This window comes from Piliocolobus tephrosceles, chromosome 8 (assembly GCF_002776525.5).
Source record: "Piliocolobus tephrosceles isolate RC106 chromosome 8, ASM277652v3, whole genome shotgun sequence".
Lineage (NCBI taxonomy): Eukaryota > Metazoa > Chordata > Mammalia > Primates > Cercopithecidae > Piliocolobus > Piliocolobus tephrosceles.
In genome coordinates, this window is record NC_045441.1 from 130,719,585 (window position 1) to 130,744,227 (window position 24,643).

General features: G+C 40.0%; 1 protein-coding gene across 4 annotated transcripts in view; it reads left to right on the forward strand.

Moving 5' to 3' along the window:
• Positions 1 to 24,643, forward strand: part of AGK (acylglycerol kinase) — a 103,678-nt gene that overhangs the window by 21,474 nt on the left and 57,561 nt on the right. For all 4 annotated transcript variants that reach the window (XM_023184979.1, XM_023184976.1, XM_023184978.2 and 1 more), the window contains exons 3-5: positions 15,218 to 15,257; positions 18,704 to 18,783; positions 23,297 to 23,372. In XM_023184979.1, the coding sequence (XP_023040747.1) occupies positions 15,218 to 15,257; positions 18,704 to 18,783; positions 23,297 to 23,372 (196 nt within the window). The remainder of the gene's footprint in view (positions 1 to 15,217; positions 15,258 to 18,703; positions 18,784 to 23,296; positions 23,373 to 24,643) is intronic.

The window sequence follows — 24,643 nt, forward strand, 5'->3', positions numbered from 1 at the left end:
ACACCTGTTTGGCAGGTTAGTTGCAAGGAGTAAATAGTGCCTGGTACTGTGCTCAGCTTACAGTTAGCCCTAAAAAGATGCTAGTTGTTATTATTACTAGGTAGTTGACTGGGCATGTGATTGAAGGAGAGGAAGGCAGTAGAAATGATTTTTTTTGGCTTCAAGACTAGGATAATTGGTGATATAGAAATAAGAAAGTTGCCAGAGAGTTGGTTTAAGGAGGAGATATTATATTCTGTTTTAGATACATTGAGTTTGAGACCCTGGCAGGCTATCCGGGGGGGAAATGTGTTGGATGCCAGGGGTAAATTATGCATGAGCCACCCTTGACTAGACTCATAGATTTGCTTTTGGTGCAGATTATGGTTTCAATAATGGTTTGTGCTCCATTTTTCAGTATCTCTGGTGTTTCTGACAAAGCAGATGTCTTACCGTGACATCAGTTCAGATTAGACTCTGACTTTGCAGTCAGTGGTCTGGGGCCTGGCTGCTTCATCCACAGCTGAAGGTAGGAAGGTTTTGTTCCCCCTCATGGCTTTTCATCATTTCAGATTCTGCTGACATTTTAAGAAAGCAGTTTGTTTTGCTTTTTAGCCATTTCAAAGTTTATCTTTTTCCTCTCTGTGCACAGGCTGATGCTGAAATTGGGGTATTAATGGCTGCTATTTAAGGAAGCTCATTTATGGGCAATTAAATAACATGCCTGTCAGCCCAGATTTGATAGGGAATAGGGGGACCTTTTAAAATTTTTATTTTAAGTACAATGAAGTTTAATTACATTTCCTTTCTTTCAACTCTTTTGTTAGATTATCCAGAAAACAGATTTCTTCTTTAAAAAAAAAAAAATCTATGTATTTATTTTGCTTCCTCCCCTCTGTCTTGGGAATGGTGGGCTGAGATGGGCAGCTAGTATATGTCATTTATATTCTGTTTTGTTGATTTCACATAATTTTAAGGGAGTTTTATATCAGTGGTTTTAGATGTTCCAAGCGTTACAGAGAGAATAATCCAGCTGATGCTAAAACTAGCCCCTCTGTAGGTAGTAACTGACATCTCAAACATTTCATATCCCAGAACAGCAAAAAGACTGACAGTAGTAGCTGCTAACTTTATGTGTTTATAGGCCGGACGTTGTCCAGATCTGTCATGTATCCCGGAACCCAAAGTAAATATCATTTCATGCACGCTATTTATAGAGAACAACTTGTGAGGCAGAGGGACATAGGGACACAGGGACTCTCTCATCCTATTCTTTCTTCTGAAGTAGCTGTCAAGATCTCTATGCAATCTGTTTTCGCTCCCTTTTTTTTTTTAATGTAAATAGATTTGAGTACCTTGTATGAAATTGAGTATCAATATATATATTTGTTTATAATTGTATATGCAGATATATAATGGCCGATGGCACAGAAAGAACTAGTAATTTGGTTGCCTAGTAAAGATAATGTTATGCAGTATATGGAAGAACAGTATATGGCATAAAGTATTTACATTGAAGTGTTGGATGGAAGCAAATAAATGAAAAAAAGAGCAGAAAAATGGAAGAAGTGACTGGATCATGAAAGAATGTCAGTGCTTATGAGAATTAGGGGTAGAAATCATTGAAAAAATGGCTGGTGGTAGAAGCTCAGAGAAGGATTTCCATTAGTGGTAGCCAGAGCTTTGCCTAATGGTGGTACAGTCTGGACTTCAGCATAAACATAGCAGCCAGTCAGAGGCAGAACTTTCTCCCCAGTGCCCACGGAACTCAGCTGACTAACGTGGGCTCCTGTGAATATTAGGAACAGAAATTGATATCTTATGGAGACCCGAGGCTAGGATAAGAGAGTGAAAATAGAAAAATTTCATGTTCTAACAGGAGAAAAAGTGAGCTATGAAGACAGGCTTCCTCCACTTCCATTTCTCTTGGTCAATAGAATGAGGGGATAAACTGCAGAACCATCCTCTGGTTAATGAAAAATTCTACACAACAGACCAAAATGATTAGCTTAGTTATGTGAGAGAAGCCTCCAGGAGATGCCATTTTTCATTAAGTCATTTCCCATCCCGAACTGGAGAGGCAACAAATTGTGTGGAGAAAATTCGAGAAATTAGAAGGTACTTGAAGTATTCACAAGTAGTAGCTTGTCCCACCTGAGTGCATAGAAGTGTAGAGTATAGTGGTTGGGATTTGATAAGAAGGGAAGATGTGGTTTTGGGATTTCTATACTGTATTTCAGGGAATGAGAAAGAATATGTACCAAACTGGAGCTTCACTGCAGCCTTTAGTGGTTATTTTAGGTGAAGTTATTAGGTTCTTCAGTTTATTTTAGGTGAGGCCATCCCATGCAGGGCAGAGGTGGAGTCTTTGGCTACTAAGTGTTGTTGAATTAATGAATTCAAGTGGGGTTAGGTTTAGCTGGACTTTTTCCTAAACCCACTAGAAGGAAAGAATAATAGCAGTAATCACTATAGTGATAAATCATAAACTGAGGTGACCGTAAATGTGGCATTTGCCGGTACATATGGCGAAACAGTGGACAGAGATTTCTTGATTGCAGTTTTGTCATTTGAAAATGTCTAGAGAACAGAAGAAAAGCAGAGTAGTGGGGAAAATACCATGTTGAGAAGGAGGAGACTTCAGTTCTAGGGCTAAGCCTTTTAGTAACTTCTGTCTAAGTGGGCAAATCACCAGGCCAGATGCTTTTACAGACTAGGTCAATTAGTTATTTTCTGGGAGCTCTAAGGAAATGATGGTATCCTGCTGAAGTGAACATACGAGAATCACTTGACACTTAGAGACCTGAGCTTATAGAATTACATGTGCTCTGTGTGTGTGCCCAAATGAGAATCATTGCTGTATTGAACTTTGTTACTAATGGGATATTGTCATATATTTGTTTCAGGGGTTTCAGGGTGTGTGGAGAGGTTGACAAGCATTGGACTAGATAATTTCTAAGGACTCTTCCAATCTGAAAAATTTAGATTTCCAGGAAATGGAAGTTGGGCTTAGATGCCTTTTACAAAGGCTTTTTTTTTTTTTTTTTTTTTTTTTGGCCTGGCTGCTTGTAGGGCTTTCAAACTTTCACAAAAAATAAAAATAACAATCGTCAAAACAGGGATTTTAGACCTGAAAATTGCTGTAAATATTTGGAAGCCATGGTTAAACAGTGGGCAAATTCATATCTCTGGGGTGAATCACAATCTCATGTAATGAGGTAAAACATGTTTTGGCAAAAGGCTGCTGGGAGGATTGACTTTATTGAGACACAAGATGCTGCAGCCCTGTTTGTGTTGGTTCATTCCTCATTCCTTGGAATAGGTATTTTGTCAATTTAAATACTGAACTGAACAATGAACTTGCTAACTATGAACTTGACTTCTCCCTTCTTTCCTTAATGCCTCCCCACTTCTTGGAACAAAAATGCTGTTGGCTTGCTTTGTATTTATATTAAATGTTTATCCTTGCCTTGTTAAATATACCACTAACTAAAGAAATTCATTCAGAGGAGCCATTTGTAAACCAAAAATATTATAAATAAATTTTCGGTGCCACCAAAGAAATAGCATTGGAATATAAATTTAATTTTCTCAGCAAGGCAATTTTTACTTCTATAAAAGGGTGTAATTCGTGGATACAGCAATGGTGAGAGCACACCTGAACAATGGAGGAGAAGGGGTTCTTATTCCTGACACAGATAGCCCCTACTGCTGTGTTGTTCCCCTGTTGTCTAGGGTTGGACCGCACCGTCTAAGCTAATTTCGACCTGCTATTTTAAAGAGACCAGGGGTACCAGCCAGAGTGGTGGGTGAGTAGTTTGGCGGGAAGGGCAGTTACAGAACAGGTGACTCAGAATGAGTTTATAGGCTTTAAAAGGCCATGCTGTAACAGGCAAGTGATAACAGGCTTTAATCTTTTAAAAGCGTGCTGTGAGATGGGATATTGGCATTGAGCAGGGTAAGGATGATTAGGTTTTAATGGGATGGTAAGGGGTGCATGATCAGTCGACAGGGAGGGAGTGGAGGTGTCCTATACTTGTGGATTAAGGTGGGGAGATACAAGAGGAGGATGTGAAGGAGGCTTTGACCTGGGGAAAAGGGTGGCAATGAGGTGTGGCTGTAGCCTAGGAATAGTCAGGGAGGCAGATAATTTAGTTAAAATGCCTACCCCTAATAAGGGAACTGGGCAGGTGGGGATAACTAAAAAGAGTGCATAAAAGAATGATGTCCAAGTTGGCACCAGAGTTGGGGAGTTTTAAGGGGTTTTGAAGCTTGGCCATCAATACTCACAACAGTTATGGGGGCAAGGGAAACAGGCCCTTGAAAAGAGGGTAATGTGAAGTGGTTAGCCTCTGTATTGATTAAGAAGGAGACAGACTTACCCTCCACTATAAGAGTTATCCAAAGCATCTGTGATGGTCTAGGAGGTTTCCAAGGCAATTGGGCAATTTCAGTCTTCAGCCACTAAGTTGAGAAGATCTGGGAAGGAGTCATTCAGAGCCTTGGGCCAGTTTGACAGTCCAATTTCCAGTGGTGTCCTGCACAGATGGGACACGGCTTAGGAGGAGTCCTGGGCTGCCGGCATTCCTTGGCCCAGTGGCCAGATTTCCGCACTTGAAGCAAGTTCCTGGGGGAGGCGGTCCCGAAGGAACGCCTGGTTGCTGCAGTTTAGGCGTTTGGAAGTTCTTGTGTGCTGGAGATGTGACTGGGGTTTCTCTCATAGTGGAGGCAAGGAATTGCAATTCAGAAATACGTTGCTACTTGGCTGCCTCTACTCTATTATTGTACACCTTGAAGGTGAGGTTCATTAAGTCCTGTTGTGGGGTTTGAGGGCTGGAATTTAATTTTTGGAGTTTTATTTAATGTCGGGAGCGGATTGGGTAATAAAATGTGTATTGAGAATAAGACGGCCTTCTGACCTTTCAGGGTCTAGGGCTGTAAAGCGTCTTAAGGGTTGTTGCCAAATGGGCCATTAACTGGGCTGGGTTTTTTATATTTGATGAAAAAGAGTCTAAACGCTAACTGATTTGGGAGAGGTTGGATAAATAAAAAGGAGCATTAACCTTGACTATGCCTTTAGCTCCAGCCACCTTTTTAAGAGGAAATTGCTGGGCAGGTGAGGGAGGGCTAGTCGTGGATCGAAACTGTAAGCCAGACCAGGTGTGAGGAGGGGAGGTGATAGATTACAGGGCGGGGGAACGGAGGCTGAGGAAGAATTGGGACCTGGCTTGGCCTGGTGAGGAGCAGCCTGGGGAGGAGGGGAGAGGTCAGATGGTCCATAAGAAAGGAAGATTGGAAAGACTCAGCAACACTTGGGGTTGGGACTGAGGGGACAGGTGGGAGGGAAGGAAAGAAGATTTGGGACGAGTTGCATTGCGAACAGAGACTAGGGAGGGACCGATGTGTAAAAGAATGCCTGGACATCAGGCAACTGAGATCGTTTGCCTGTTTTACGACAAGAATTATCTAGATCTTGTGGGATGGAGAAATCGAAAGTGCCATTTTCTGGCTATTTGGAACGATTGTCGAGTTTGTATTGGGGTCAGGCGGTATTGCAGAAGAAAATAAGGCGTTTAGGTTTTAGGTCAGGTGTGAGTTGAAGACGTTTTAAGTTCTTGAGAACACAGGCTAAGGGAGAAGAAGGAGGAATGGAGGGTGGAAGGTTGCCCATAGTGAAGGAGGCAAGTCCAGAGAAAAGAGGGTGGAGACATGGAGAGAAGGGGTGGGGGGTGCTTGCCCCCCAGAAAAGCAGTGCTTGCCGCTAAGGGTGAAGGACAAAGGCAGGCGTCCCTGCATGATCAGACACCTCTGAAACATGGGTGAATAATCAAGCAGTTGTCCCCATATGATTAAAAACCAAGGGAAGACTGTCTTCCCAAGTCCGTGACCGGCGACGGAGTTTTGGGTTCACGGATAAAGCACGTCTCCTGTCTCTGCCAGAAAAGGAAAGGAAATGAAATTAAGAGAAGGGAGAGATTGAAAGATGGCGCCAAGATTGAAAGGAGAAAGAGGTTGAGGGACAGTGAGAGAAGTTGGAGAAGAGAATAAAAAGAGGCCGCTTACCTGATTTAAAATTGGTGAGATGTTCCTTGGGCTGGTTGGTCTGAGGACCTGAGGTCGTAAGTGGATCTTTCTCACGGAGCAAAGAGCAGGAGGACGGGATCTCCCAAGGGAGGTCCCCCCATCTGAATTACGGCATCAAATTTCACGCGTGTCCGTGTGAAGAGACCACCAAACAGGCTTTGTGTGAGCAATAAAGCTTTTTAATCACCTGGGTGCAGGTGGGCTGAGTCTGAAAAGAGAGTCAGCGAAGGGAGATAGGGGTGGGTAGTGGAAAACTACAGTCAAAGGGGGTTCTCTGGTGGGCAGGGGTGGGGAGCTGCAAGGTGCTCAGTGGGGGAGCTTTTGAGCCAGGAGAAGGAATTTCACAAGGTAATGTCATCAGTTAAGTCAGGGATCAGCTATTTTCACTTCTTTTGTGGTGGAATGTTGTCATTTGAGGCAGGGACCAGCCATTTTCACTTCTTTTGTGATTCTTCACTTGCTTCCGGCCATCTGGATGTATATATACGTGCAGGTCACAGGGGATACAATGGCTTAGCTTGGGCTCAGAGACCTGACACTCAGTGTAAATCTTAAATGTATTGATTGCTGTTATGTCTCCCTAAAATGTATAAAGGCAAGCTGTACCCCGACCGTTTGGGGCATAAGTCCTCAGGACCTCTTGAAGCTGTGTCATGGCTGTGTCCTTAACCTTGGCAAAATAAACAAATTGACTGAGACCTGTCTCAGATATTTTGGGTTCACACATTTGACCTAAAAATTCCTGAACACAAGTTGGTATACTTTTTACTACTATAGGAGGCAGTGCTGTACATTTGTCCTTTGCATTTGATAGTAGAATTTTTAGCTGTTTTTCTGTTGCTAAACTTGACCATCAGCAATGCAGATGTTGAAATTTTAATGTGATTGCCTCTGTGGCCCTTATTTTCACTCACATCTTCTAAGCACTCTAAGGGGCATTGAAATGAAGACAGTCACCACTTAATATATGGTTATCAATAGGATTTCTTCCTTTATGCTTTTGTTACATTAGAAAACTTCTTTGTTGCATTGGGCTTGGGAGAGATGAGAACATACAAGTTTCTTTGGTAGCAGGTAGTACATGATAGTGCGGTTTGGAGAACAAGAAGAGATAACCTTCTTTGGTTAAATGGGGAAGACCAGACCTGTAAGCCCTAAAATCCTTTTAATTAAATGTTAAATCATTAACATTTTCATTGTTCCCTTGGTTTTCTGACCTGTTACACTGAGTACCTTCTATCCAAATGGAGATTCTGTCGGCCCAAAAGATCAAGCATTCTGCCTTAGCAAAATACATTTCCTCCTGCTTGATCAGCTGTCTTTCTGTCAGAAAGGCAGAGCTGGTCACTATTTTCCCATATATGACAAAGGTTCAGTGCAGCCATTATCTGTTTGGGTAGGGAGTCCAGGATATGGGGAGGGCTATGCCATGTATAGTTTAGAAAAGCTGTCTCCTTCTGCACACACTTTTAAGATTCATTTTTGTCTTTGCTTCCATTTCTTTCATTTCTGTTGCTCCATGGGCAACCATGGGCACAGCCACTGGCAATATCATGATTAATTATTCTAGGAAGCCTGGATAACTTGAAGTGATTGTTATAAACATCTAAACTTGAAATCTATTTTGTTTAAAGCAAAGACTGTGTTTGCATGCACCAAGGGAAAAGCTGGTGGTAGAAATTGCTGTACAATTTGCCTCTAGACTGTAGTGGGAAATATTCTTTTTGGGAAATAGAATGGATCGATGTGATTTTTCTCTCCATGTAAAGTTGCTATTGGAATAACAACTTATCGTATTTTGCAGTCCTAAAGTAATAAATAAAATATTTATGGCTTGGAATAAGTTGAGAGCATCCCATTACCTATAGTAGCAGGCGTGTTCTTATGCTTTTCAAGCCTCAAGCAGAGTGTCATCAGATTTTTTTTTCCTTTTCTAATCCGGAGCCTTCTATTTTCTTTCTGTCAAAGAACCTGCATTTTAATACTGAGCAGATCTGCAGGGACCCTTTTTGATATGACTACGTTTTGTAGCACCTCTTTTAAATTGTATTTAACTTCAGTTCTCAGAAGACAGCGTGGTGTAGTGGAAAAAACATGAGCTTAGAATTTATATAGTGTCTTGGTTGGCTTGGAAATGAGGTCTTCGGTTCACATTCAGATTCTTGACTCATTAGTAATCTGGAATTTTCTGATGACCACACTCAGAGTTCTTCTAGCTACAGGGCCAGTTCTTGGGGTGCTTCTTGGTGTGTCAAAAGGAACTCCCCACTTAGCTGCTTTAGAGGGTACTCCTTCCATTACACTCCGCACACCCACACACCCTGGGAGCTTCTTGATCCGGTAACATTTTTGTGCGTTTGGAATTTTTTGGTTTTTCATCCTGTACTACACCATAATGACTCTTACCCTTGCCTTTTGGTGATCATCACACTGGAGAACCATCCCCACTCATCTGTGCTTTCAGAATGCCAAATCCTCATACGACGAATAACCTTCAGTTTCTCCTGCAGGACAAAGCATGCCTGTCTGAGCACAGTGAGTCAGTCTCTCCTGTTCAAACATTTGCCATTTATTTATTAAACAAGTATTTACCAAGTACCCTGTATCTATGAGAGTGTGCTGTGGGCTGTGGATGAGAAAATGGTGAATTATCCATGATTTCAAGAAGTTTATAATCCAGGAAGGAAGATAACTAAAGCAGTTTTTGTGTGGTGGGTTGTATTGTGCTTGGCTTTTTTTTAAAAAAGGAAGGGATAAAATGATGAAATCCTTGAAGATGTAGCTTGTTGTGTCTCTTAAGAACAGCAAAACATGCAGTTTGCCAAGAGCAGAAGCAGCATCAAGGGGGAATGGTGGAAGATAAGGAAAACTTTTTCCTTAGTTATCTACCTGATTTTTCCTTTGACTTTCAAATGAAGTACAGGGTGATTTTGGGATTCATTTGGTGTTCTCTGTCAGCTGTCCATGATCAGGGTATCTCTTTCTCCTACTTTTCACCCTACTCGTATAGATCATCATGTCCAGTCTCATTCCTTCTATTAGCATGTAGCTAAGATTGCTATACAGAACTTAAGACCTGCATTTCCAGCTGTCACCTAGACACCTCCACCTGGGTTCTCACCCCATCTCGGATACACAGACCCAGAACTAAGCTAAGTTTTCTCCCTCTCACCTGCACTTTTCTACTTCATTCCATCTCTGTGAATGGTATTGCCTTCTACCAATTGCTTAATGCAGGATGTGGGCGCTATCTTTGAACCCTCATCTTTTCTTTAATTCCCGCCAGTCATCCCTCAAGTTTACCTCCTGAATATCTGCTGAATCTGTCCTCTTCTCTGTGCCCCCTCTGCCACAATCCTAGTTCCAGTCATCATCACTGACTGTCACTGAGGGAGCCTCTGAGGTTTCACTAGATTCAGTCTTACCTCTGACCAATGCCTTCTTCACACACTGCAGCCAGAAGTAATCCCTCCAAAATGTTAACCTGGTCACATCAATTCTCTTAAAACCCATTAATGACTCCTTATGGCCCTTAGGAGAAATCCAAATTACTTAAATAGCTGAAAATGTCCATGGTGACCTGGCCTTTACCTGGCTTCTCCCATGGCGTGTGGCCTCCAGCTGTCCCGAACTACTTTCTCTTTCCTAAATTGGCCACGTTATAGCACTTGCAGGCTTTGACATTCTATTTCTCTTGCCTAGATTCTACTCCCTATTATTGCTTGGCTACTTTTTATTTTTCCGCTAGATCTCAGCTTCAATGTCATATCCTGTAAAAAGCCTCTAATTCTGTCAAAACTAGGTTAGATGCCCCCATTATGTGCCCTTTTTATGGATTACCTAAAAGTGAAATTGCATCATAATTGCCTGGTGAATTGTCATTGTTCCCTACTAAACTATAAACTTCACTAGGACAGGGAATGTTGGGCTTATTCACAAGCGTGTCCAAGACACCCAGCACAGTGCCTGGCATATTATTTATCAAGAAACACGTTTTACTATGCCACCAATATTTACCAAGAGCTGTTCTTCTTTGCCACTTGATCCTAAGCCTCTTCAGGGCAGGACCAAATCTATTTGTGTGCCATGGGCAGCACTTTGTGTTAAATGAGTTTGTTTCAACAACTACCTTCAGAAGCATTATTGCACCTGACCTTTTAAAAAATATTATGTGAATATAAATTGAAAAATTTATATTAGATGAGACTATGCAATTTAAAAAATGTGCTGTAAAACATACAACTAAATGAGTAATTGCCCATTGAGTATATTGTCTGAAGTTTAGAAGAAAAAGCATCTGCTTAGGGACAGCCTGGCATGGGTCTGAATTCCGATTCTACTGTTAGCAGAAAGGGGTCCTGATCCAGACCCTAAGAGAGGGTTCTTAGATCTTGCACAAGAAAGAATTCATGGCAACTCCACAGAGTAAAGTGAAAGCAAGTTTATTAAGATAGTAGGCCAGGCACAGTGACTCACACCTGTAATCCCAGCACTTTGGGAGGCCAAGGCAGGTGGATCACGAGGTCAGGAGTTCAGTTCAAGACTGGCCTGGCCAACATGGTGAAACCAATATAAAAATTAGCTGGGTGTGGTGGCGTGCACCTGTAATCCCAGCTACTCGGGAGGCTAATGCAGGAGAATCACTTGAACCTGAGAGGCGCAGGTTTCAGTGAGCCAAGACAGCACCACTGCACTCCAGCCTGGGGGACAGAGCGATACTTTGCCTCAAAAAAAAAAAAAAAAAGTAAGTAAAATAGTAAAAGGATGACTACTCCATAGGCAGAGCAGCCGCATGGACCACTCAGGTGCTTTATACTTGTTACTTCTTGCTTATATGCTTTACAGGGGGTGGATTATTTATGAGTTTTTTCAGAAAAGGATGGGCAATTCCCAGAACTGAGGGTTCCTCCCCTTTTTAGACCATATAGCGTAACTTCCAGATGTTGTCATGGCATTTGTAAACTGTCATGGTGCTGGTAGGAGTGTCTCTTAGCATGCTAATGCATTCTAATTAACATATAATGAGCAGTGAGGACACCAGAGGTCACTCTCATCACCATCTTGGTTTTGGTGGATTTTGGTGCTTGTCTTTACTGCAGGCTGTTTTATCAACAAGGTCTTTATGAGCTGTATTGTATGCCACCCTCCTATCTCATCCTGTGACTAGAATGCCCAAACTCCTAGGAATGCAGCCCAGTAGGTCTCAGCCTCTTTTTACACAGCCCCTACTCAAGATGGAGTCACTCTGGTTCAAACGCCTCTGACACTACCACTTAGTAACTCTGTGTTTTTGGGCAGGTCACTTTCCTTCTCTGAGTCTTGGCTTCCTGATCTGTAAAATGAGAATATTTTGTTACCTAATAATGCCTACTTTGCAAGGTTGTTACAAAGATTAAAGGTTTATGAAAACAACTGCCATAGTATTTGGTACAAGGTAGTTGCTCTATGAATTTTAAGTTTTGTCTTTTATTCTGACAATGCTGACATTACTGAAACATTTTTGGAATTTCTTTGTTGAGATAGTTTTCAGCGCTTGCTATAGATCATCAGACTATCTCAACGGGAGAAATCTTTTTTCTTTGAGGATGTGTTTGATTTTTAGGAATAGTCAGGTTCAGATAGCAAGATCAAGATGGTTAACACTGTTTTTGATATTAAACAAAGTTAAGTATGAATTGTTTTTTGAGACAGTTTCACTCTTGTTGCCCAGGCTGGAGTTCAATGGCACGATCTCGGCTCATTGCAACCTCTGCCTCCTGGCTTCAAGCGATTCTCCTGCCTCAGCCTCCCAAGTAGCTGGAATTATAGGCATGTGCCACCATGTCTGGATAAATTTGTATTTTTAGTAGAGACAGGGTATCACCATGTTGGTCAAGCTGGTCTCGAACTCCTGACCTCAGGTGATCCACCCACCTCGGCATCCCACAGTGCTGGGATTACAGGCGTGAGCCATCGTGCCCGGCCCAAAGTTAAGTGTGATTATAATGAGATTTTCTTTTGTAATATCAAAATTGGTACATATTCTGGCTCTCTCACAGGTGGCATTGACAGGATATTCCATTTGGCACATTAAATTCAGGGAATTAACAATCACAAAATCTTTTGATTTTGAATAGCATTCTGATAAGCAGAATTAATAAACTCAGAACAGCTGAAATCTTTAATAATATGTTTAATCACAAGCTAGTAATCAGAATTTTACTTCTAGCAACAAAGAACTTAGGAAAAAAATGATCTAAGGTGCTACCCCATATTCTTGTGCATATTCGGGGCTATTGTCTTTTCAGGTAGGTCCATGGAAATCAGCGTGGCTGAGCTGTGGCAAGGGTGGTGTTCTTTACTAATGACCCAGAGGAGCCTGTTTCCTTTCGGAGACCTGTCCTTCGTGGTAGAGGAGGAGCCTGGAAATGGGCAGGATATAGAGATGGGATTGCAGCTTTTATAGAAGCATAGAGGGCTTGTGCAGAAAAATCCACAGGCTGAGTTTGTAGGAGAGATTGGAGGTACAAGGTAATTAGTCTACTAAAAGAAAGCATTGAAAGCAGTGGCCGGGGGAACACAGTCCGGAGAGGCTGGACGCTGCCTTCCTAGGGCCCTGTGCAAGTTGAACTAGGGGTCAGCACAGTCCAGGGGGAGGGTCAGTGACAATGCCCAGGTTACTATGAGGAACCTCTTATTATTTTGTTATCCAGAGGTTACTGTGGGTTCAGTGTTTTACCTCTTCATTGTATATAAGGTTATAAATGCAAATTATCCAGTAAACTGTAAAGAGTTAGTGACATGTTAATTATTTTCAAGAATTTTGCTAGTTTGTACCCTGAATTTACCTCATCTTGTAGTGTATTTTTGTTGTTGTTACTGATGTTAGAATGATTCAGTGAGAGCATTTGATGGGGAGGGACACAAGAAGAAAGGGAAACATGAATATGTGTTATTTCCTGTGGGGAGTCTTTAAAAAAAACATGAATATTTCTGAATACTGGGTGCGGTGGGAGAGAAGGTTGCACAACGCCCTTTGCCACCTGGCACAGGGGAGCAGAGTCACTTAAGCCAATGGGGACTGGGCTGACTTGTGCTGGATTTCACAAGGGGTGAGGCTCCTCAAAATCTTTGTTATTGAACAACATCAGCTTTTGGGGTACTGATGTCATTTATCATTTCAGTAAAACAAGGTTCTTAGGTTTTTGTTTGTTTTGTTTTTTGAGACAGAATCTCTCTCTGTAGCCCAGGCTGGAGTGCAATGGTGCGATCTCCACTCACTACAGCCTCGGCCTCCTAGGTTCAAGCAATTCTCCTGCCTCAGCCTCACGAGTAGCTGGGATTACAGGCCTGCACCAGCACGCCTGTCTAATTTTTGTATTTTTAGTAGAGATGGGATCTCACCATGTTGGCCAGGCTGGTCACGAACTCCTGACCTCAAGTGATGCGCCCACCTTGGCCTCCCAAAGTGCTAAGATTACAGGCCTGAGCCACTGCTTAGTTTCTTAGGTTTGAGATTTCAGATTCACAGCATCCATACTTCCCTGTGGATGGTGTTCCCTTAGTGAAGCCGCCTGCTTTATGGAGTTCAGGGGTTGTTCTGCAGCCTGGTGACGGAATCACGGAGCAGAAGCCTTTGACAGCAACTATGGCAAAAAGTAAAGCTTGCTTATTCCTTTTCATTCACTGTAAATGTCACAATCCCATTTGAATTACTGTGAAAATGCAACATTTAAAGTTTTCAATGTTATTTAAAAAAGTCTAGAAAGAGGATATAAGCAAAATAATTTTTTTTCAAGGTTTCCTATAAATTGGTTATTGTTCATCTTCTCTGGGTATTTGATTTCTTAACTGTTGTTAACCAATTTGAAGTTACTGTCTTAGCAGTGCCAGCAATGTGCATTAGCATTAGCACAAGCTCTTAGATGAAGATTCTGGAGCCCCATAGGTGACCGGAGCCATTTAAAATGCTTTTATGGTAGAAACATATTTTAGAGACCTTGATGTTAAATAGGTGATCATATTCTGACAGAATGCTTTCATTTTTGGAAGCCAAAATTTTGCCTCATGACAAAATTCTCCATTTCTGATCTCTTTTAGTGTCTGATGGTGACATAAAAAATAAGTGATTTAGATAAAACAGTGGCAGAAGAAACTAAACATCAAATTTACTTGTGCAAATGACCTAATTTCCACTGGGTAAGAAAAATGGAGGATATGTATATTAGTTTTCTATTGTTACCTTAACAAATTGCCACAAACTTAGTGGTTCAACACACCACAAATTTCTTGTCTTGCATTCTGTGAATTAGAAGCCCAAAGCAGCTCTCACTGGGCTAAGACAAAGTGTGGCAAGGTCTGTGTTCCTTGTGGAGGCCCTAGGGGAGAATCCTTTTGCTTTTCCAGCTTCCAGAGGCCACCGCATTCCTTGACTCTCTTCAGAACCTTCTTGCATCACAGCTGGCAAGGTTGCATTTTTCTGACCATTCTTCCATGATCGCATCTGCCTCTGATCAGAACGGGGAAACTTTCTGTTTTGAGACCTTTGTGATTAGATTGGGCCCATCTGGATGATCCAGGACAATCTCCCATGTCAGGGTCCTAAGTTTAATCAGGTCTGTAAAATCCCTCTTGCCGTGTAAAGTAACATACCCTCAAGTTGTGCGGATTTGGATGTGGAAATTTTGGGGGGATACGGCATGATTCTGGTTGCCATAATATGGAAATATTTAACACAAACTTTTATTCAGAGGATGTATTTTTCAAATGTGCCAATAACTTGTTATCAGATTATTTTGTTTGTTTGTTTGTTTTTTCAGACAGAGTCTCACTCTGTCGCCCAGGCTGGAGTGCAATGGCATGATCTCAGTTCACTGCAGCCTCTGCCTCCCAGGTTCAAGCGATTCTCCTGCCTCAGCCTCCCAAGTAGCTGGGATTATAGGCGCCCACCACCACGCCTGGCTAATTTTTGTATTTTTGGTAGAGAGGAGGTTTCACCATGTTGGCCAGGGCTGGTCTTGAACTCTTGACCTCAGGTGATCTGCCCACCCAACTTCACTAGGGTGTTTTTAGAGAAGCGGTGCATATATTAAAAAATAAAAAAGCTCACAAATTTTGTTTGGATCATAATCTATTGTTAAAGCTAATGATTATTCTCTTTTGCTTACTTTGATAGTGATAACCTACTAAGGAGAGCAGCCTGTCAAGAAGCTCAGGTAATACTATTTAATGTGATAAAATTAAACCCCTCCTTATCTTCATTGTGCAGAAAACTGAAGCTCTTTCAGGGGACTTGCACAGTGTCTTGCATCTATGCAGTTTGGCTATTTTTTAGCACTATCAGGATGATTCACGCTGGGAGCCAACTCTGAGTAGAACTCCAGGAAGTTAACCATCTGGTAAAAAGCAGTTCTGACGCCCACCCCTGTAGACTGTTTGTTTCTGGATTGGTCCCAGGAACACAAAGCTGGACTGGTAGAAGCTCTGGGAATTTGTTTGTGTCTGCAGTTGTCTTTGTAGATCTGGCTAACCCCTGAATCATCCCTGATCCGAATAACCCCCAAGGATATCAGTTCAGAACAAGTGTTACCTCTAAGAGTCAAATCTTCTTAAAATTGTTGATTCATATTTTTAAAGTCCATCTTCAAGCTCAACTGGTCCATATCATGTACACTATTATGTTCCATGAGATGTTACTTAAATATTCATTTATATGGCTAATTAATTATAGCTGGAATATAAATCCTTTCAAATTTAAGACCACTTTTTTGCTCCCCACTGCAAAAATATACATTATACTTTGCAGATGAAATTCTGACTGAGTTGCCTTTTTGTTTTGTATCATTTGAGCTTATAATGTCAGAAATACCAAAATAGAAACATGAAAATCAAAAGTGGCAAATGTATGAAGCATTTAGTAATAGAAGTAGGTGGCAGACCTCATGTGTGTTTCTGAAATGTTTTAATGGATGACAGTGACTATAGATACTATAAATTAATTCCTCTCTTTGATTGTTACAATAGATACTATAAATTAATTCCTCTCTTTAGCAGTTGTTACAGTAGATACTATAATTCCCCTTCTTAGCGATTGTTATCTAGCTGTTCTAAATCAGTGTTTTAAGAATTTGATTACTTCTTTGTTTAAATTTATTATCTTTCATATGGCTCTAAGTTGTTTTAGAAATCAATTCAAATAAACTTTAATATTAAATTAAAGGTGATCCCCATCCCAAGCCAATCATTAGCAACTGGAAAATCCTTCTGGAGTACAGTGGTGTGATGTTGGCTCACTGCAGCCTCTGCCTCCCGGGTTCAAGCGATTCTCCTGCCTCAGCCTCTCAAGTAGCTAGGACTACAGGTGCACACCACCACGCCCAGCTAAGTTTTGTATTTTTAGTAGAGATGGGGTTTCACCGTGTTAGCCAGGATGGTCTCGATCTCAACCTCGTGATTCACCCGCCTTGGTCTCCCAAAGTGCTGGGATTACAGGCGTGAGCCACCGTGCCTGACCCCTTTCTTTTACTCTTTAAGGAAGAGTAGACCTGTGTGATTGTAGGACCCTCCCTTTCTTGTTGAAGGTAAATCCCTCCACCTCTGTTCTAAATCCTCTCTCCTCATACTTTTTCAGGGATGATGTTCCTTTAGTTATTTTCTCCTTCTCATGTATTTATTTCTTCCTTTCTTTTCTTTCCCTCCCTCCCTCCCCCCTCCCCCTCCCCTTCCCTCCCTCCCTCCCTCCCTCCCTCCTTTCCTTCCTTCCTTCCTTCTCTTTTCCTTTTTCCTTCCTTTCCTTCCTTTCCTTTCTTTCTCTTTCTTTCTCTCTTTCTCTTTCTCTCTCTCTTTTTCTCTCTCTCTCTTTCTCTCTCTCTCTTTCTTTCTTTCCTTTCTTTCTTTCCTTCCTTTCTTTCCTTCCTTTCTTTCCTTCCTTCCTTTCTCTCTTTCTTTCTTTTCTTTCTTTTCTCTTTCTTTTGATGGAGTCTCATTCTGTTGCCCAGGCTGGAGTGCAATGGCACAATCTCAGCTCACTGCAACCTCTGCCTCGCGGGTTCAAGCAATTCTCCTACCTCAGCCTCCTGAGTAGCTGGGATTACAGGCACATCCCACCATGCCTAGCTAATTTTTGTATTTTTAGTAGAGACGGGGTTTCACCATGTTGGTCAGGCTGGTCTCGAACTCCTGACCTTGGGATCCATCCGCCTTGGCCTCCCAAAGTGCTGCAATTACAGGTGTGAGCCACTGCGCTGGCCTTATTTCTTTCTACTATTCTAATTCTCCACTTCCCCTGCATGTTTAGTTCCTTCCATCTCACAAATGGAAGTGGATTTGTCCTTATAGCCTCTGCTGGCTAATTTTCCTATCTGTGTACTTCCTTTTACAGTCTAAATTCTTGAAAATATGATATTTAAAAACAAATCTCACATAAACTTAATGTAGTCTCACATAAACTCCTTAGCTCACTGTGAATGTCTAAGAATGAAAACAGAATAGAAATTATAATGTTCCAGAAACTTCTTACAAAGAAATAGTCTTTTTCTCTACTTCAGAAAAAAAGTATTTTTGTTTTTGTTTTGTTTTTAAAGCAAGAAATAGACAATAATAAGAAAGGCTCCCAAATGAACTGTCAGGGAGATGGCAGATTTAGAGTAAGTTATTCAATAAAAAATATTTGCATAACTTTTTTTCCTCCTCCCATGTTTACTCTGTACTTCCATACTAGAATTCTGCTTTCTTGGTTCAGGCCTACTCCCACCATTCAAGACCCCAATTTTTGCTCATTTTGGCACTTTCCTATTCTTATTCTTTTTGTTGACCATCATTTCCAATTCAGACATAACAGCAAGAGTTCCCATTCATTTCTCATTTGGACTCCTCACATCTAGTTCTCTGCCTTTTAATTCTACCTCATCCTTGATCCTCTCTTTAGAGCTTAGAGAGGCCTTGGAATTAGAAGATGTATATTCCAGGCTTGTAATTTATCAACTCTGTAACTTTCAGGAACTTAGTCTTCCTGATTCTGGACTTTCTAATCTGGAAAACGGAGATTATTTTATATCTCCTTGGTTTCTGAGAACTAAGAATGATGTGTGTAAAAATGCCAAATAGAAGGTGCTTGGTATATATTAGTTACGTTTCTTTTCTCCTGCCAGTTGCTGCTATTTAGTTGTCATACAGGGTTGCAAAGAAGAGAAGGCAAATAGACTATTAGGTTTATTTTGTATGTGTATAAAGATATGAAGATTAACTGGTAACACAAAGATTCTTCATGAACAAGTTTTAGTGATGAGCTGGAGAGAATATTGTACTCTGCAAACTAAAGACATAGATTAAACTTCTCTCCTGACAGACTATGGCCTTACTAATTATATGTTTATAATAAACCTAGCCATGTCTTATAGGGAAAATAAATGTTATTTGCCTCTAGTAGATAAAACAGGAATTTTTATTCCAATACAAAATAGAGCTTATTGTCATTAAATAATGTTACTTTTTGTTGTTGTTGATGGCATTTTTGTTAATATGAGATCATGAGAGAACATTTTCCCCCAATGTTAGATACCATATGTGCCGCAAGTGAATTTTTTTTTGGAATGGAAGAATGCATGTGACATTTACCAAATAAATAGACTTTTACTGAAAACTTTGCTCTTTTCTTTTTTAGGTGTTTGGCAATCAACTCATTCCTCCCAATGCACAAGTGAAGAAGGCCACTGTTTTTCTCAATCCGGCAGCTTGCAAGGGGTAATGCCGTTTGTCACTTGTTATATACTTGGTTTTTCTAAGGGGGAAAGAAATCACAGACTATCAGGCAGCTAGTGAGATTCTGTGAAATTGGAAGAACTAGGTTTAATACTCTTCTAGCAACAAGATTCATTTGTAATGTAGAAATAACAGTTAAATGAGAAATAACTATAAAACTAATGGATGCTTAGCAAACTTGTCTAATTGAAGTTTAATAATCATTCCAGGATTAACACCTACAAAGATGTCTTGTTTGCTTGGAAATAGTCCCCTCGGGAGCAACTGCTGTACTGCCAGGGCGTAAATCCTTAGGCCATCTCTGTCCACAGGATGTTCAGAGATGGCCAAGAATACCGTGGGCTTGGGAGATCAGCAATGTTCTTTCCAAAAGGGATGATCCTTGAACTAGGCCTGGGAGGAAGCAGGCAGGAGAAGACTACTTACTCTTCTCAGCTGAGGAAATGGCTTATGGGGCAGGGGCCTGGAGACAGGAGTGACCTAGTTATGGCTTTGCCATGACACAGGACAGCCTGTAACTGGTCTGGCTGGCCTGGAAAGGTCATGTGGGAATTGTGGGAATTAAGGTGTGAAGAATAATTGAGACTTGGGTATATAATGATTTGATCATGGCAGTTCATTGATTATACAAATGAACCACACTAAAAGGTGGGGAGGCTGTATGTGGGGGTGGGGAGTGGGTGTGTGGAGATTCAAAGTCTGTTAAGGAAAAATAAATGGGCAAAACTTTTTTTTTTTTACAATATTAGATGCAACTGTTATTCAATTGGAAAGGTGAATACAAAGACCTAGATGGCTTTAGAATAAATAATTAACTTTTTTTTTGAAAAAAATAGTCAGAATTAAAGAGTTGAGTGTTAAAAAGTGATATCTCTTATGTCCCTAATGTCCAAGACAGTTCTTTTTGGCTTTTTGGGAATCAGAAAATTAGTAGGCTCGGTGCAGTCGTCTACGCCTGTAATCGCAGCACTTTGAGAGCCTGAGGTGGGCAGATCACCCAGGAGTTTGAGACCAGCCTGGGTAGCATGGTGAAACTCTGTCTCTACAAAAATACAAAACTTAGCTGGAAAATATACAAAAATTAGACACGTGGCAGCATTTACCTGTAGTTGCAGCTACTTGGGTGGGAGGATCACCTAAGCCCGGGAGGTCAAGGCTGCAGTGAACCATGATCGTGCAACTGCAGTCCAGCCTGGGTGATAGAGTGAGACCCTGTCTCGAAAAAAAAAAGAAAAAGAAAAAAATTAGTAAATATGTATTAAATTGGATTCCATAAGATCTAAGTCAAATGACATTAAGGTAATAAGAACAACAAGAAAGATAGTTTGGGCTGAATTGTAAGTGGTAGGCATAATGTTGTCTGGAGTAAAACACAGGATCTCTAGTCAGTTTTTCTAGTCATTTCTTGAGAGGCAGTGAGTGTGACTTCACAGACAGGAGGACACATGCTGCTTTATTTCTTTGTAATTCAGCTGTTTAATTCAGATTGTCTAAACAGACTAATTATTCTGCCTAACTGAATCATATCTGCTGGGCTTTGTTAGAGCCGCTTCCCTCCCCCATAAACACACCAGTCATAATGCCTATTGATCATTTTTGTTCAATATCAATACTAAATCATACCAACAAATGAGCAAGTGCTAATATAACACAGTCAAAGTACCCAGGATAAGTAGATTGTCAGTGGTGGCCCGTGGCTGAAGATAATGGAGAACTCAGCCTGGGTCTGGGAGTTTGAGGAACCTGGTCTGTTGACTGTTTTGCTGCTTACTAGCTCTGTGATATTGTGGGAGTTAATTCACTTCTTAAATCCCCAGCTTACTCATCTGTAAAACCAGAAAGGCAATAGTACATACTTTAAAAATTATTATGTGGAATAGGGACCTTTGGTATTAAATGAGATGATGCTTATTGGGCACTATTTCCATTTCATAATAAGCACACAATGTAAGAAGTATAAACTGCTGAAATTGTTACTCTCGACCATGGGTTTGGTTCAGAACAGCCTTCACTTCGCTCTCCCATCCTTTCCAGAAGCTCTTGTACCTCTCCTTCGGCCTACTTCAGTGTAACTGTTCTATTCCTTCAGAGACCTAATAAATTAACAACTTGCTAATTTCTGGTGAAACTTACTGCAATTTGTTTAAGCAATAACCAGTTATTTTGAGTTCCTGCTTCTAAGAAGTATCCACATTTTTAAAATTAATAAGCAAATTTTTCAGAGCAATTTTAGGTTCTTTTTACATGTAAATGTATTTGCATTTTTAAAGATAGATTCATGTTTAAAACTGTAACATCTTTATCTAAAGGTAAGCTAAAATACTGCCACTGAAGGAAAGTCTTTTCTAAAGTCGTTGTCTCCTTTAACAAGGTGAATCCTTGTGTGCTTCTAGGAAAGTCTGAAACTTTTTTTTTTTTTTTAAAGCTTTCACTATTTAATTGCACTATTTTTGTCATCATGGCTCTGTCCTGACACATTATTTATAATTTATCATGTAGCTGTTTCATTATGTAGTACTGGTTTAAAACTACATAAGAGCTTTAAGAAATAAGATAACTGTGTGTTTAGCATTAATAAATAATACATAAAAGAGTAATTATTTTGTGTGTGCCTGAGTCTGGAAATTGCTATAAGTACCTAAGGTTTTTATTTAGCCTCGGTGCTATCTCACCCTTAATTATGTGATAAATAATGTATTTCTTACTAGTAACACTTGTTTTTCAATCTTTTATATTAGAACATTAGAAGGAAAAAAGTCTTCACCTTCATCTTAGAGGTTTTCTGAACTTATAACATCATATAAAGATATGAATAAAGACCCAGATGTTCTAACCTGATTTCTTAAACTAACTCAGAGGAGGTTACAGATTTGTTGTGATTGATACGGCAGATTGAGACTTCTTCAGAATTTTGCTTTTAGGAAGTAGATCTGATCCACTTCCAACTGATCCTTTCCTATCAATCCAATAATGAAAGCAACCCTGGAAGGAAAATTGTTTGTAGTATCACTAGCTCAGTGCTTTAATGTTGGGTTAAGCCCCCAGAAATGGTGAGCTGGAAAGGAGAAATTATCATTTACCCTTTTATGTTCATTTGAATAATCATTCAGAACAGTAGAAAGGTAGAATATATTTAATTTGCTTATTATAAACTCAGGCCTTTGGTTTGAGATATTCTTTTGGATAGTTCTTGTGAAAATTTGTGCAAGCCTCTCAATTTCTATTTTAATTCATAATAAGAAATGCTTTGTGTTCTATATGCCATTTGGTGGTTCTTTTTAGTTTAAAGAATATTGAGTTTGGCTTGTGCATAACTATACATGTCCCTCATTAGCTGCCTTTGTAGCTAAATATAAAATGTCTCTTCTCTAAAATATCCTTAACTTCTTGTATAAAGTATCCTTAAGGTCAAAGCATACATCCTTAGTTTAAAAATAATGTCTTTTTTAGAAAGACATCTAAGTAAATGTGGATATAAAAGTTAGGTGTTTGACATTGACTGAAAGTACTGTATTTTTTTTCCCTTATGTAATAGTTGAAATATTTGAGTAAAAGACAGGTCAACTAATTGGTATGTTTTAACATTAGTTTGACTTTGAGACTATGCCATTGGTGGGAGAGATTGTTTTGCAACTTCTGCATCCCTAGATTCCTACAGACTGTGTTTTTGAATTCTGACCTGAATTGGACAAGAGTTCACTGTCAGAATGATATGCATAATACTTTTGAAATATGCACACTCTTTGGAGGCTGTTTTTTCTCTTATTATAAGACATCCATGTTGTTTCCTTTTCCTTAGAATTTACATCTCTACGTTTGGGGCAGGTTTATTCATTCATTTGTGCATTAATTCATCAGATACTTAGTAAGTACTTTCTAAGTGTGCCATACATAATCCTAGAGGTCAGGGGATTCAAGGATTAATAAGATTTGGTATTTATTTTTGGAAAGCTTCCAGTCTAGTCCTGACAACAGTCTTGGAAGTCTGTAATCACCATACAGTGTGAAGGTCACTAATAGAGATGTGTTTAAGGTACTAGGGGAGTACAGAGAGGGCCTGGGAGTTTCAGACAAGCTTCTGGTGAATTAGTAGTTTTGTCTGCTTTGTCATGTTGTGTTCCTAGCTCCTCCACCTGTGTCTATCACAGTAGGTACTCAATGAATACTTGAGTGAATCAAGCATTGTTGCCTGAATGGAACTGTATCTAGTGTTCATTCTTCCCCTAGAGGAACTACTCTGTGAACTATAAGCCTCCCAAATGGATAAGAGCTTATTGCATTAAACGACAAATTCTCAGAGGCCCCAGAGTGAAAGGTTCTATTTTTCCATGCATATTAACTCATTACTTGTTGTTAAACTTTCTGTACTTGAACAAATAGAGGAAACCCGTATTTCATAGTCTTTCTTATTCTGCCCTGAAGAAGATTGTAAGACTTTTTGTTCTTCTCTTGATAACTTGTGTTAAAATGTTTGTATTTTTTGCTTTGTTTACAGAAAAGCCAGGACTCTATTTGAAAAAAATGCTGCCCCAATTTTACATTTATCCGGCATGGATGTGACTATTGTTAAGGTAAGAATGGCTCCTGAATATTTATTTCACCCAAACAACTGCGTCTTATAACAACCTCTTCTCTTGGCTTCTTAGCAAAAATTGCTTGTCACAAGATCTAAGAAATTAATGTTGTATCCTGTTCTGACAATTAATAAACATAGTTTTGTCTTTTTCCAAATAGTATCAGCTTTTCATTTTCAGAATAGGATTGGATGGAGGCTTGGAGAACTTGATACCTTTCGTCTAAGAGATAGGATGTGGAATTACATCTCTTAGAAGATGAAAGTTGTTATAGCTGTAAGAATTCTTTTCCTGAAAATACACAACCTTCAAGTTTGAGTAATTAATTTAATTTCTTAGTAGTTCCACAAACAGGTAAACCATTTTCTCTCTGATAAAGAATTATCTCTGGTGAAGAATTTTAAATGGTAAAGCTTTAGAATTTGTGAGATTTCGTTAAGAAGAAAAGGAGGCAAGCATAAATTATAGGGAATTGTACTGTTTCGGAGATGCAGGACTCTCCTTGTTGAATTTTAAATGAGATATATGTGGGTAAGTATACACATGTGTATATAGTGAAAACCTCTCTTACTGTGGTTATAAGTCTGTGGTTGACCAATTTCAAATATTGTACACTTCCAGGAAATCATAGAAGTTAAAAAGGATCATTTAGTCTCGTTTACCATGCAATGTTGAACCCTGTTTTCCAACTTTTCTGGCATGATTTTCCAGTTGTTTGTCTCAGGGGATGGGAGAAAGGGGAAGAAAACTAACATATATTTGAGTACCTGTAATGTGGCAGGTAGGAGAAACCTTAGTATGGTTATGTGAGACTGATGTTTGTTTCTTCAATGATTGGTGAAACTCACTGGTAAAACCATCTGGATCTGGAGCTTTCCTTGAGGGGAGATTTTCTCTTTTGTGTGTGTGTGTGTGTGTGTGTGTGTGTGTGTGTGTGTGTGTGTGTATGTAGAGACAGGATCTCACTATGTTGCCAAGGCTGGTCTCGAACTCCTGGACTCAAGTGATCCCCCCACCTTGGCCTCCCAAAGTATTGGTATTATAGGTGTAAGCTACCATGCCCAGCCTTTTTAAAATTTTCTTTATACGTTAAATTTCTTTAACACTTCTAGAAGCATTCAGATTTTATTCTTGACTTAATTTATGTAAGATAAATTCTTCAAGGAATTTGTTTCATCTAAATTTTCAAATTAATTGACATCAGGTTGTTCATAATGTCTTCTATTTAACTTAAATTTCTAGAGCATGTGTAATGTCTCATTTTCATT